Source organism: Varroa destructor, unplaced genomic scaffold, assembly GCF_002443255.2.
Source record: "Varroa destructor unplaced genomic scaffold, Vdes_3.0 BEIS01000004.1, whole genome shotgun sequence".
NCBI classification, from domain to species: domain Eukaryota; kingdom Metazoa; phylum Arthropoda; class Arachnida; order Mesostigmata; family Varroidae; genus Varroa; species Varroa destructor.
This window is the reverse complement of record NW_019211457.1, coordinates 21,048,263-21,063,975: the sequence shown is the minus strand read 5'-3', so window position 1 is coordinate 21,063,975 and position 15,713 is coordinate 21,048,263. Positions and strand designations below refer to the sequence as shown.

General features: G+C 38.2%; 1 protein-coding gene across 3 annotated transcripts in view; it reads left to right on the top strand.

Annotated features, from left to right (window-relative positions):
• 7B2 (Secretogranin_V domain-containing protein 7B2) overlaps window positions 1-15,713 on the top strand; it is a 37,707-nt gene that overhangs the window by 18,520 nt on the left and 3,474 nt on the right. Inside the window, exons 4-8 of one of the 3 annotated variants that reach the window (XR_015326237.1) lie at window positions 1,826-2,007; window positions 3,523-3,770; window positions 5,606-5,821; window positions 9,187-9,608; window positions 9,860-10,151. Coding sequence is in view for 1 of the 3 variants with exons in the window: in XM_022803630.2 (XP_022659365.1) it covers window positions 1,826-2,007; window positions 3,523-3,770; window positions 5,606-5,821 (646 nt within the window). In the remaining 2 variants the exon portion in view is untranslated. Of the gene's footprint in view, window positions 1-1,825; window positions 2,008-3,522; window positions 3,771-5,605; window positions 5,822-9,186; window positions 9,609-9,859; window positions 10,152-15,713 lie in introns of those variants that run through there. The other 2 variants (XR_002672993.2, XM_022803630.2) reach the window with 2 other exon arrangements.

The window sequence follows — 15,713 nt, the reverse complement described above, 5'->3', positions numbered from 1 at the left end:
GATATACGTCAGTTCTCCCCCGACAAGATAGGGTTCAAGTGGTGAGCAAGGAAAAGCAATAGAATACGGCCATACGTTGTAGAGCGGTCTTACATCGCACTACATGGACATAAGCTTTCAACGATACACATAAGCAGATACAGTCACATAGAGAGGCAGCGTAATAATAAACGCTGACAGCGCCACAATAGCAAGATGCGGTGCGATACGAAAAGAAGGCAGAAGAGCTACGGTACGGTGTAGTGATGAGGAATTGGAAATAATAAATATTCGAGCGAGACAGGAGCAGCTAACGCAGCTGCAGATAAAAGCCATTACCACTACCAGCAGCTCTATATTCGTACCTCCAAGCACATAGCAACGAGTCGCTCTAACAACGCGTAGTAATTCCTAATGTTATGTTTCGCTAACGTACAACCGATGTAACCGACTGCTAACACAAATTTACAACAGCACCAACAGGTTATACCGATGAAACGACAGTAACAACCGAAAGCTTTGGATAAGACCAGCGAACCATAGTCGCAGTGGTATTATTCATTTAACGTTCTGTAAACACGTGTATCTATCGACGTCTTGTTACAGGTTTCAAATCAGTCACCTACAGCATAACTTTATTTTGCTTAATGCTGTAACGTTGGAACAGGAGCATACAAAATTAGACTCAAAGGATTCGTTGACATTCGTAAATCTATAAACATTTAATGACTAAGTCGAGAGATTTCTTTGTCCACTACGCTGTCCACCTCAGATTATTCAGTTAACTGGATATTCGCTGCTATTACCAACGGCCTTCTCCTTTCTTTCAATAAACTCATATTTCGTCGTGCTGGAAATTTTCAGGTCTGACACTAAAAAAAAACTCTCCCAGCCAATTTTTGATAACTGTTATTCGTTAAATATACAGCTACGAATTCCATTCACTAGTGATCGCAAAAGGCGATATTAAGTCGGCTCGAGAATAAAAATGCTGCAAAAGAACACCCTACTCGACTTCTTGCAGAGCTGCTTTAACAACTTCTGCGACGCGAGACCCAGTATTGTCGCGCACAAATGTGACTTTGCCTTGTGTATTATCTTTCAGTCGATGAAACTGGCTTATATGTAATCCTCGTTGTTTTCACACATAACCTAGTGTACAAGACCTTTCTAGCTTCACTAAACGCAAACCATAGTATTTTTTTAAATAAAGATTCGATTTAACTTTGGCCTCAAGGCTGCCCGTTCCTCTTGTGGTTCATATTGATATATAAGGGCACCATTTCTAGCCATTCATAGCGATTCTGGGTAATCTCTATCATTATGATTACATGTTGTCGGCGCCAGACCAGACGTTGAGGATCAATGAGAAACTGTGTTTCCCGCTGCGTTTCGGTCATATTATGAGGCATCCGCGCTTATAATTTTTAATAAAATCCTATAGATTCGAGAATCTTGGTAATAATCGAGTGTCCGCAACCTATCCATCACTTTTTTTTGCATCTGGAGCATCTATATTTGAAGCTGAAATTAGAGATATAATTCTTTTTGAAGGCTTACGCCGGATAGAATATTTTTGGATATAATCTAGAAATGAATAAACAATAGGAAAATAAAGCAAAAAAGAAAGATTTAAAAACGTTCAGATTAACTTGGTCAGAAGAGTAGGCTTACGGTTTTTAAGAATGATAAGTCGGAAACAATACTTGATAGAGAAGCCGGAGGTTGTACAGTGCGTGAGTGCACTGCTGACTTAATATATGAATTATGTGAAGTGTAAATTACGGATTTGGTATTTGATTGAAATTAATACTTGTTTTACTGAATCATTCCAATGTCATCGCAGAGATCAAGAATACTTAGAACACAGTTCACTTTGGGGCCATCAGTACGTGGCAGGAGGTGCCGGCGAGGGAGCCCAACGTCTAAAGCCCGACGGGAGCGGTCGCAACGTCCAAGTAGTGAAGAGTGACGCTGTTTTGCCTGCCTACTGTAATCCGCCAAATCCATGCCCTGTCGGCTATACTGGTAGGTACAGTACAACATGTGAGTAACTGAGCACACCATTGATCAATTTTACGTGATTGAACTAGTTAGTCTATCCTGCGTCGTTCATTAATAAGATGAGAGACGAAATAATCGAAAACTAACCAGGTAAAAACATTTAATGAGTTATCAGACAGATCAATCAATCTTATTCTAATTCATTTCATCCCAAGTAGGGTAAATACCAATTAAGTATATGCATGTTGAAATGATTCTTTCTATAACACAACCGCCTGCAGAGCGCATTGAATGTTGACCATTGTTAATCCTGCATGTCATGTTATTATTTATCTATATAAGTATAGGAGGCATGGTAATTTGTAATATTTGTAAGAGGAAATAGTTCGTGGCGATCGTCAGTTGTGCAAATCAAAGAAGAGAAACTATGTGTCTAGTCGTACGTGCCCGTTCTCTCTAAGTCGATATTCCACTACTTGTGACTCTTTATTACTTTTATATTGAAAATCTCGAAAGTGGCATCGGCCAGTTTCTCTTCATGAGATCTAACGGACTGTTAGTATCCTGATATCTCGAGCAGTGGGTGCCTTGTCCGAAGTCTTTAAACGAAGAGCAGCTATCTGCAAGTAAGTCGACCAACCGGGCTTTCGTAAAGGAGTAAAGACTTAGAACTCTTTTCGGGAGGGCATGTTTGATTTCATTCATTAATACGAGATGCGCAGGTGTAAGAAAGGTCGTTTTTCTCAATATAACTGTCTGACCTACGATGCCGTTGGTGTCGCCTTCGTCTGGGACAGCTTCAGTGACGTAAACCAGAGACTTTCTGGTTTTTTAATCGATGCAGCGAATACGAGCCATTACGTGCTCTTTTCTCGTGCTTAGGACAAACTCACACGATTTAGTTTGGTACAGTTCTCAAATATATGAGATTATCTTAAAATTTGGTTACTTAGGCAAATGGCATTATACCCCGCTACCGAGCGCCTCGCTTAAGCTCCAGCTCTTTACTATTTCGTAGTGGAATTCCCAAACTATTGTTTGTGACGTAAAAGGTCAAAGTCGATAGCGCTTTCTGCAGATAAAATCGGCTGCTACAATGCAGAGAAGGTCGGCCGTGTACATAATAATGACTTTTACTGACGGATGCTGGTATACTATTGGTTATGGGAGGTCAACGACTAGTGACGAAAATACCAGTGGACTCAGATTGTTTCTCTGAGGCGGAACGTTTGTAAATAATGGTTTGGTGTTTGTTTACTCTGTCATTTAATATGATGCTACTGATTACGTCCGTCAGTTTTGTATTCGTTATCGCACGCATTTGATTTAGAAGCCAGTATAAAAAAGCAAATATCCTAGTTAATCAACTGATACAATACCACGTCATGTATCTCTCTTCAGATCAGTTATCGTCAAGCTCAGATGAAGCGTAAGCCTTTCGCGTGCAAAAGTACCTTTGGCAATTTCATTATGTCTATGCACATGCGTTGTGCCTGATAATTAATTTGGTCCAACAGTTTTATTCCTTATTCTCAACAGATGACGACGGGTGCCTCGAACAATTCGAGAATACGGCAGCGTTTAGTCGATCGTACCAAGCGCAGCAGGAATGCATGTGCGATTCGGAGCATATGTTTGATTGTCCTGGGGCGACCAAGGACGATGAAGTGAATACGCTCGCCCGTCAAATATCTAACGAAGGACTCATGGAAAGCGCACTTGACAGGATAGCTCACCACTTTGATGACGCAACTGGCACTAACGCTGTTGATGCAAATTCCGTTCCTGTGAGTAAATATCTATTGCCTATCTTAAGTCGCATTGATATTTGTCAAAATTATGTAACCTGTTGCCAAAAACCGATCGATGTGAAGTTACGACAGTTTTAGCTAACACTGGTAAACCCAGCCTGCTTGCTATTAATATTCCGGGAAAACTAAGTGAGAAGACGTTATGCTTTTTTTTTTAGAAAGTCTTCGAAATGTGAGCTACTTTTGTTGAGTAATGATTATTCAACAGATACTAACTGCGATTGTCGGAACAATCTGTGTATCGTAACAACAATATTGAACGACTCTGCAAGCATGAATATTTAATAGTCTACAAAAAATAAGTCCAAAATGAAGCCACCGTGAGTTTATTTGTAAAAGTGAGTACTAAAAATGTTCAAGGAAGTTGCCTTACGATTTTTTCGCCTCTAAGCTATATACTTTAGATGACGTTAGAGATATTCGTCCATGCGTGCTGACATGTAAATACGTTGTAAGTAAAACGGAATGACGAAGTATTACTAATTCATAATTTTGGCTCCAGTTGTCTTCGGATCTCACAAGGGCTTGACTGAGGAGTCGAAAACCCGCCTTTTCAAACCTAGAGCGGTAGTTTAGGCTATATGGCTATATATTATATGATATAAATATAAAGTACAATTTTCGAAACAAGGATAACGCTCCTCAGTATCACTCGATATTACGCTTGTCAACTTTGCTAAAATTTTGAACTTGTAGAGAACTGTAAACGACTAAACCTTGTTACTAACATAAGCGATTCTTAATAGGTTAGTGAATAGAAAGCTAAAATTGTTTATTTCTAGTATGGCGTGGAATTTACCATTGGAGCGTCGCCATTTTTCGGTAACGGTTCTGTCTATAACATGGCTAAAAATGTCTGAAAATTTAATGGGTCCTTTAGGTTCCAATATTAATACATTCATGTATATTTTTATTTTCTTATTTCTATTTATATTTTCTAGCGAGGCAGCAGGTAACAAAAATTGATGTGAACATGAAATCATTTAAGTCCCCCGCGTTTGATGAATTTAATTCACGGCAAGTCTAAAACTTGCGTCTTCGCTAAGTGATCGCAGAGTGTGTGTACACTTTTTGTTGCACGAGCCTTATAACTAATTATCACCTTTCATACGCAATCGTTAAAGACGATGTTGACGGCGATTTTCTGCCGGATAATTATAGACACAGCTTCCATTGAACATAAGCTGGGTTTTTGATGTACGCTATTATCTTCTCAACTGTTGTGAATCAGGTATATTTCATTTAATCCACACAAAGCAACCATTTAGAGTTAGACCAAGAAATCACAAATTGAACTAAGAAATATTTTTTGTACTTGAACGTTTTAAGTACGAAAACAGACAAAATAATTATTCCGACAGATTTTCAACGAATTTCCAATACGCGGATGCAGAGTGACTATAAAATTGGTGAATAAAATTCACTACTACGCTTGACGAAGATGACGTTCAGGAAAAATAGGCTATGGATACACTAGGGTAAAGGGAGTATTTAAAAAAACCGCCATTACTTATGTTGCTGATACTAGAATATTTCTCTAGCTTCACTATGGTCTATATCTGCATATAACGATATGCATTAGATTTCAAAAGCTGCCAGCAGATGCAACCCGTCTTATGGGAATCAATGACGTTTGAGGCTTATCAAACAAAACAAAACTCGTGCTAATCAAAACTCTTTTTTAGAAGAGTTATTAGAACTCTTCTAAGAGAATGGTTAATACATTTTAAATTCGCAAAAAAGCTAGCAGAACGTAACGAGGTACGTTTACCTGTCACATCGTGGATCATATAACATTCTATCAAATTCAGGTCGAAGGACAGCACAAATCGCTGGTGGCAAAGAAGTTCTTCAATAAGAAAACACATGCCGACTACACTAAATCGTTATCCGACAAAAACCGCAAGGACGGAAATGAGCAATTGAAGATTGGACATTACCAAAAAAGGGTTCGCCGTCAAACAGTGGGGACACGTATTATGAAAAAAGTGAATGATACAAATAGGACCGAAACAACAGCACAGAAGGTGGGTCCGCTTTATAATCTAGGTACCGACAACGAGTGTCTCTAGCCACTTGGTATGCCATTCAAGGGTTGAGTAATCTTAATGACATACCTAGGCAAATGACACTTATATTAACATATACATGAGTTGTATAAGACATACTATACGCATGTTTTTTGGACGCAACACAAGGCCGCATATTTAATCACTCAGAGTAGCTATTTCGTAATTTTATCATAAGTTTTTCCTCGGGTCAAGCTAAACCACAAAAAAATCGTACTTTTAGAGTTGTTTTCGAAGTTTTTTAGGTTAATGTATTTTATGTAGGAACTTTATTCACCGTTAATTATCTAATACACTTACCAAGATGAACTCTTTATTTAGGACGTGTCTATAGAGTAACATGACTGCAATCTCAAATCTCTGCAAGTTACCAGTAAATATTTTAGGAGAAGCAGATACCATACTATCCGCTTGCAAATTTTCGTTGCAATTATCCCGTCATGACGTTGCAATTATACTTCTTATACGTAATTATTCATTATTCCTATTTTTAAATGTGCTCTATCTATTATTATGTGCTAACCAAGTATCGTAGCATTTATTTCGTTGCTCTGAAAGTACCGAATTGCGCGTTAGCTAATTATATATAGGTCTAGCTAAATTAATAAAAGGTAAGCTTTAGAAAACTAAGACGTAAAATAAGGTGTACATTTATATTATTCGAATAACCCGCCGAGATTTTTCACTGTTCTCACCGACGAAATGTTGCATATGTTATAGCTTCAGCGCCTTGATTTAATAACACGGATTTTTTTTTCTGTTATCGCATAGATATAATATATATACATATGTAGGCCGTAATCCAGTCCGAATCTAGTCTGTCATAGAGTACATACATGACGCTTCGCGTTTACAGAAATCTATAACTAATTAATTATGAATAATTGATTTCGCATCGACTAACTAAAGGAACAAACAAAAAGTCGGTAATATTTTTTACTATTTTATTAACTATTATAATAATAATAGAAATAATTATATTTCTTCAGGCCGATAGTTCTGGAAACACTGGAGGGTTCGGAGATCATGTGGCCTGTTGCACATAGTAGAAAATTGAATTAAGCTGATTGTGTAGTGCATGGCAAAACAACGTTACAGTTATCAGTGTACTTCCGCGGTGAGAAACACCTTGCACGCTGCATTTATTAAAAAAAGTATTTAACCTTATGTATCCTAATAATCAAAGCCAACACCACTCTAGTCAGGCACTCAGGAACCGTCTTAGGTGAACTAAAGCCTACAAAGATTCTAATAAGGACTTACGCAGCAATATACGTGACTAACCTGTAGCCTCCCTGTATTGCGCTCGCTACACCGTTAGTAAATAATTTATTTGGCTGATGGTATGCCTAGATTCATTTACCTTCTGTTATTCTGCTCATATAAATTGCATTGCCTTTTTTTTTGTTTTGTTTTTCTATTAAATAACTCCAACCTTATATTAGCATAATCAGCTCCATTCGTATTTGCACCGTATTTGTTGTATCACCGTTTCAGCTCGACATTATAATATAAACAAATTTTATACTTTCACATTCTTCCAAACACGGCATTTTGGTGCCTGGCGGATTTCGCACCGAGTAATAACATTTGTTTTTAGTTTAGTTTTCTAATAGAACAAAAATTTCATCGAGAACAACTGAGGTGCCTTTGGCGCTGCATAAAGCTCTACCTGTTTCTCAGACTGTCGGCCTATTACTAATTATTGCACTGTCTTTGGCAGCAGCCACTTCAGTCGCATTTTATTAATTGCTAATTTAGAGCATTATAATTAGAATATTTGATATGCCAACGTCCGTCTGGTCAACTCGTACAAGGGTGTTTGCAAGTGACAGTTAGGATAAGTTCTAATCGAAGATATGTTCGTTTAGAGCACAGTAGATTGATCGACATGAAATACGAGAAAAACTAACCTCATATTTTAAAATTACCTCGTACTTCAAAATGATACCCTATATTTCAAAATTTTGGTAATAGTGCACGCAGTGGTTTCTTATCTTTGCTTCCAAGCTGTACGTGCACATTTTGCAATCTGAGATCCTTTATCGGATACGATTATTCAGGCTTTGAATGCGCGAGCTGCAGTGGGATTTGAAAAACCAAGAAAAAGTTTTAGTGGTATACGGACATGGATCGTACGTCTTACAACTACAGTGGTAGACATAGCTCGCCATATAGGTCCTAATGAAAGCTCTACTACTAACAAGACCATCAGTTCTAAAAATATCGCAAAAGAAATCTTGAACTCGAGAATGAGCCTCGTGGAAGTTTTATGCAAAGATGAGAAACATAAAGCTCGGAGAATAGTATCTGTTGGAAACCGATTTATCTCAAGATTTACGAATAGTATAATTGGAGTTTGGTATGCACAAAACGATTCTATTTACCAGACTCGGTCAAATTAATATGGTAAAAAAAACTGGACGAATGGGTGCTCTTTGATTTAAACAAAGGTCAAGAATAAAGACATTGAGACGTTTGCTTCTTTTTGCTCTCCCTTTATAAAAATAACTAATTGTTGCACTGGTCACGTTAGTAGGTGAATGCAACAAAACTACTTGTAAGTTCTTGTACACCTTACATGCACTTCTACACTAGCGGGAAAAACAAGCTTTTGTCTAAATAAATAATGAGAGTGCTTACTTTGATTCAAAATAAAAAAGTATGCTTGCGAAGGTTCAAGAAATAGTTAAAGTCCACCATCTCGAATTTAAAGCTGAACAACCTAATACATGACGCCGTACACCATAACGCAGTTAAGTAGTTATTATTATGTACCTTTGATCGGCTCTTATAGACATGAGTATTTAAAATGGACTGACAATATATAGTAGAGCGGCTAGGGATTTTATATCGTAACCACGTCTGAACTAGCAGCTGTTTATTGTTCTAACTATAACACTGGCTCATCGTTACCAGCTGTGCTGCGTCCAGGCAGTATTCATGCGTCTCCCGTGCAACTGCGTCCTTCGTAGTTCAATGTATGAATGGTCCTGCAGATTCCTAATAAAATTGCTATGATATATTGCATTTATCTTGTTACTTAACACCCACAGCTCATAGTAGTTCTAAAAAATTGCACCTTACCCGTATAGTGCAAACTTGCCACTACACCTTTTAAGCTGTTCAGCTACAGTTATCATATTTCAATTGTCTTGTTCCCCTGAAGCTTGTTTACTGTACGGGACTGCTTCGGTGGTCCCATTACCTTGCTGAAATGATGCCAGTGCACTATATATACGCTTGAAAGCCGAAATATTGATGGACTAGGAGGTAACGGTGCCGCAACTGAACTTCAACTGAGCAGAGCAAATCCTTTGCAGAGCGCGAGACAGATACGAAATAACGTTGCGAGGCAGAAACAGAACTTCAATGAGGCCGACGCTCAAGAAACGCAAACAGTTGCCAAAAAAATGCTCTCAATCCTTATCAAAAGGAGCAAAAGGAAAACTAGAAAGGGTGAAACGAGAAGGTAACAGTTTTAGCTACCTGATATTTAAGAAGAAAATCGGAGGCGCTGCGTCGCCCGTGCCAATGTTTTTAGAATTACCGAGGTCATTAATGGGTTGACGACAGAGCCAGAACATTTGCCGGAGAAGGAATGCGGGTTCAAGAAAGAAAGCTCAACCAACATTATTTTGAAACGGAAGAACTTTAGAGAAACATGCCTAGTGAAGTTGTTGGAAGTGAACAACCTTTTGATCTTGATGAGTTGGTGTGTAGTCCTCAACAAACTGATACGAAGGTAATTTACCACTATCTGACCCCAGTTGCTGTGTTTGGAGCTTACCAGCTATCCTCTTATACGCATAAATCTTTAGAATTACCTTTAGGTAATGCTTTCAAAGCTGCCAGGCAGAGTCGAGGGGTTTCTACAAAAGAATTATGAGACGGCAGGGTAAGCATATCAACAGCTCCTGTATCCATAACTTATTTTCACTTCTTTTTCTTTTGTGAAAAAATCCTTTCTCACCAACTGTCGACGTTGAAATTCAGACCAACGATGACCAGCGTGCTTACTGCTCACGGCTACCATGACGCAGGCGCTCAGGAAAATGCACATCGGCTACTCAGTCCATGTCGTTTCCTTTTTCGACCGAATGACGGCGAGTCCTCAGCGATAGAAGATCCAATGTGTCGACAACATGAAGGAACCGAAAGTTACCGTTGAAGTTACATCCTTGAGCTAGATTGTGCTATCATGTGCACAAGAATTTTCCAATACACTAAGATGGGAGTATGAACAGAATAAATTGCTTAGGGAAAAAACATCAATAAATGAAGGCGACGGGAATTAACAGTACATTTCCGGATGACAAGTTGAATGCCTAATAAATCAGAGAATTTACCTGGCTGGAACTTTTGAGAACTTTTGAGCGAAGATGCGCTAATGGAAGTCTACCTAGATGGATCGAAATGGTGCATGAGCGTTACCTCTATTTTTTCACAGAGCATAATGTTAGTTAAAACAAGTTGGCGTTTCTTGCGATCTACTCGAATGATCTCTGAATGGCGCTGCGTGTACAGCTGGTTGTTAATATTACGTTGATTAATTTTTATTTTAATTTATATTGGCAGTTTCGAAGTGGAGCAGACGAGGCTACTTTTACATTCATTAGCACCAAAACAGCGGGGTCAGTGGTACAAAATGAGACACTGAATAAGTCATAGAAATACAATTACTGTAACCGGATGGTTGCACGAGATAATGGAATTACCACAATGGAGTACCAGAACTACAACTGAACGCGTGTAGAGGTGTCGGTCTGCAATAGTTAATTTCTAATTGACGTGTAATACGAATCAAATATTAAGACAGGCTGATCGTAATGAATTAACGCTAATGGGAGAATGGGGCAGCAGAAATGAAAGATAAATAATAACAATTGAGGCAGAAGAAATAGGAAACAATCGGGATATTTCAATAGGGTACGAGATTATTGCCTTAGGGTAACTGTAATGGAGTTGCATGCTACATGGGATGTGACCAACCATTCAAATAAGTTAATATTATTACAGTATTAATACAACTAGGTCACTGAAACAAGGTAACAGTTGATTGAATCAAGGAAATGGGATTTCGGTGATGAGATGTTTGGCCAGGTATAAAGAAACTGGGTCTCCAGGACCTCAGGAAAGTCGCAGCTGCGGAATGTAGATCTGCAATCAACCTATGATTTATGTTGGGCCAAACGTAACGCAGATCGGATTCGTTTCTATCTTATAGCAGGCTGACGAATAAGGGAATAAAATAGGGCAATTGAAACAGGGGATAACTGTTGGTGTCTGCTGTAGTATGCGTTAGGATTGGCCTAACGACAAAGAATCATATTACTAAAATCAACGATAAAACAGGCGCGGAGCGAAGCAAACGGGTATGTCTAGCCTATATACTATCGAAACTTTCCGTCTATCTGTTCTATCTAAACAGCACGCATAAAGTGATTGGGTTGAACTGATTGTTGATGGGTCACTAAGTTTCGTTATAGGAAAGTCGTACGGAGCCGACTGGATGACTATTTTTTTCCCGCAGTTCCCGTAAAGCGTTAGTTGGAACAAGTTAATATTTTTTCCGACTTGCTCCGAGAAGTTTACGTACTGTTTTGTTCTACAAATTAAGCGCAACCTTGAATTTGACGGTTAGTTGTTCTTTTTTGAAATATGATGATAAAATGATAATTTTTGCCAAAATAATTTTTAAGTTATGAAATATAAATTATCGCAGGACATATGTCTTAAATATGCGAGTTCGTTTTTTTCGAAAAACATTTTTTTCTTGCACAAAGGGGCATAGCACTAATTTGACTAGTTTATGAGATGGTCGATGAGATCTGAATAATCAAGGCATGTGTGATTCATATTCTTCGATTGGATAAATATCTTTCTCCTATATAGCTTTATGCTACTTTCGACAGGTCGATTCTTTTTTGGCGGCATGTTCAAATACTGAGGAATAACATAGTGATATGTATCGAAATGCTTTCCAATTCATAAAACGTAAGCCATATTCTTAACATATGGATTATATTTTTTTTCTGATTGAATTTGAGAAGTGTAATTTCTTTCCTATGGAGGGAACAATAATAATATGAACTATCTCGGATTAATTCAAATGTAAAACCGAGAAGAACACAACACCGTATCGAAATGAGAACAACGTGCTAATGGGGGCAGTGATAGTAACTACAGAGAGATATGGAATCCGCGTTAGGCTATGTTTTGCAAGGCATGCAGGTCTAGCGGCTAACTTTACATGTGCAACTTGCGCAGATTCATATTGAAAGTTTTGGAGTCAAAGTTAATTAGTGCACTACATGTATATTCCGCAAACGGCAAAATATATGACAGTATTAATTGCAGCAAAAAAGCAAGGTAACTCCGACATTTTTTTGAGTAGAATAGCCGGTCGCTGTAAGAATAATGGCACTAAGATAACGAGATTACGTATATTATGTGAGAGATTGACTAAATTGTTGAGGGTCTCAGGATGAATATGACATAAATCAGGTATTAGTCAACGCCAACGTAAGAACTATGGCATATTAGAAGACAAAATATAAATGGAATGATCTCTATTGTTAATAGACGTTACAAATGCAGACACTGATGCCGTGGGATCTCAAAAGCAAACGGACAACTCTAAAGGCAATCGAACAATAATTTATATTTGGTTACGTATTACGCGAATCGGATTCGCGCATATTAACACATGCTAATGAAATAACTGCAACGTTAGTGCAGCAGATCTCTGGGCTGGCTGTAATATTAGAGAACCAATTCGTTAAGTCAACGGTAAGACAGGCGCGAGTAGAAACCTGCGGGTTCATCTAATTACTATTATCTCTATTAATATAGCGCAGCACTTTAAAATTTCTACTAGAAACAAAAATCAAGTAACTACCTGCTTTTGTTAGTATTGAACTTTATAGAGTGTTATTTAGCTCGTTTGATTCGATGATTCTCATTATCTGTTGACTGCGTCAAACCTGATCGGAATCAACAAATCGAAAGATGAACTTGCGCCTTTTTGCATTCAGTGCTGCCGTAAAGCATTACTGGGTTCGGGTAAAGGCGAAACGAAAGGGATCTGTCAGGTTTCGAACCTAGACAACTTGCCATTAAATTAATTAGGCAAAGACATTAGCATTGCACTATAAAGACGGCGAAAAAACATAGCATGTTCTGGAAACCGAAAAAAGAAGGAAGGAGGCAACCTTTGTTTAAGTTTATCGAAGTTAACACGTGTACTATCGCCACTGGAAGCCTGCAATTCCCGTAAAAACAAACGTTCTTCGACATAATTTATATTGAATGGATCTCATGTCTAATTTATCCTCGAAACAATCTTCCTGCAATTGTTCAGAGGGACGCTTCGCGCTTCGACAATAACCATGCAGAGAAAAACAAAAGAGATCAAACCTTTTTGCACGCCCGCAGTCGCAGACTTAAAACGGAGACTACCTCTCTTACTGAACGAAAAGAGAAGATGATAACGCTTTTATGCATTTATTCATATTGAACTACATCTATATAAGGAAAGCTTCCGTAAACAAATAGACGTGGCCTGACGGGTCTAAGCAGACTTACACTCATTGATCGGGGAACGCACATTTGAGACGTTTATCTTTTATATATATATATACCAAAATGAGCTTCCTAGTAATCTGTATGCTCTAAGAAGCTTTTTGGGGTGCCTAATATAGCAGGACAAAATTGGCTTATTAGGAAATATTATAAAAGGAAATGTTTCTTTACGACAAGCGAATCCCGTAATTTTATTTAATTAATACTTGAGATTATAAATATTTGCTTATCGTACATCAGCCTCATTAATCTACTGCCGTCGCTCCTTCAAAAGTATTATAGTAGGCCTACTCGGTTGCAACCCGTTATTACGTTGCGGAACCCTGGTGCAATCATCCTGTTACTCGACATGTAATATTAATGCTGAGCAACTTTTAAGTCCTTTACAAATGGTTTGTGGAAATGATACTTCGCCAATTGACAGCAGATGCGACTCGAAGCCTTCTCTAAATAAACATTCCACATACCTTGAAAAATCAAAGTTGGACCACACTCGAGTATGAAACTCTATTAGTTCGCAAACATTACATACACAAAACACCTGCAGATAAATTTACGTTTTACCGTGGGTGCAATGTTACAACTAAGCTAAGGTATACTATAACTACGACTATCTTGCCGCATCTACCTCTTATCTAGTGAACGATCCCGTTATCCTGCTCCGATTATTACGTTTAAGTGACCCTATCAGGTAACCTCATTCCGCTGTTATATCAAGTTCTGTCAGTTACTAAACTGATACTATTTAAAGGTACGCTTAGCCAAACCTTCTCAGTAGACCTACCCAATTACGATCGCCCAATTGGTAACGGGTAACGTCGTAGAATTTCTCTACCATATTCCAGTTGTCCCATAACTTCGCTGTCAATAACAATTTCTCCTGTTCAAAATATTCCACCTGAAATAGTAACTACTCTGTTTTTTCAGTTTATCTCACAAGCTATACATTACAAACTTACAGGCGTTCCGTTACAGCTCTCGTTGGTATTTTTCTGTTTCGTCCGTTTGCAAATTCCAGTAACCATATGGAATTCGTTGCCATTGTGTGATTGAGTTACATGAATTGGTTCGCCGGCACTGGCAGGCGGTTGACGAGTGATCGCTCTTTGCTCTCCGTGGATCTCTTAAGAACATCAAGATATATGAATGCCTTATTGTTTAAAGGTGGCCTAGTGGTGGTAAACCACTGGGTAAATGCTTCTGACAGTCAATAAATGGATTTCTCATACCTTCCCCGAAAAAGTTACTTTCCTACAGCTTTTCACATTATAGTAATTAATTACATTACGTAAAACAGCTTCTTTATTACCATTTTGCACTTATTTTTAACCACTTTCGCAAGGCGTAATATTGTACAGTTGAAAAATGTGAGTAACTCTTAAACACCGACTTGTCAAAGATCGTTGTCAGATGACGAAAAGCTCATCAAAAAGAGATACATCCATGCTAATCAATATAGCGGGATCTGGATAACAGAAGTTTTCGGTACCCAAGAAAATATTCGACACATCACCAAAATGAAAAACATTGTATTTCTCAAAATAGATTTTTATAAACCTATACAAGAATCAGAAGCCCCGTGGCGGTATCCCGGAGATAGTTAATCACATAGACAACATTAGGCTTTGGCCTTATCACAGATAGACTTACAAATAAGTAATTAAATCAAATGCATCAGTATGTTCTGTATCAATCGTAACTGTCGTGACTAAGCGGTAACACCTAAATGTTGACAGTTACTATTATGGATGTTGCCACTATTTAGATAACGACTCTGTGACTATAGTGTGATACGCTGCGCATAATTCGCCCGTTTCGATGATTTCTGGTTTGTTTACTCTGAAGATACATGACTGATGACTCCAGTAGATCTTATGGAAGTCCCCGATTGTGTAATTGACATCATCAATTGTTGTTGTTATCGTGGTTGATACCCCGCAGAGCGCCAACTCGTCATCATTGTGACGCTAAAAAGTATACAGCCATCACTACAATTATTATTAACATCCTTCTCTTTAGAACATCAATGATTGTTGTTGTTCTGCGGCAGTGATACTGCTCCTTCGCTTGTTTCCCTATCAGAAGTAGTAGTTTTGCCATAACAGTTACCACTGTAAGTATTATGATAACAAAACTTAGTACGATCTCGCTATTAAATACTTTCTTAAATATGTTCGAAGTGTGCACTCGTATCCTTATAGTTTTGTCTTCTGTGAAACCCATGCACTGCTTAGAAGTGTTGTTATTTAACTTGCGCTATGGAAGA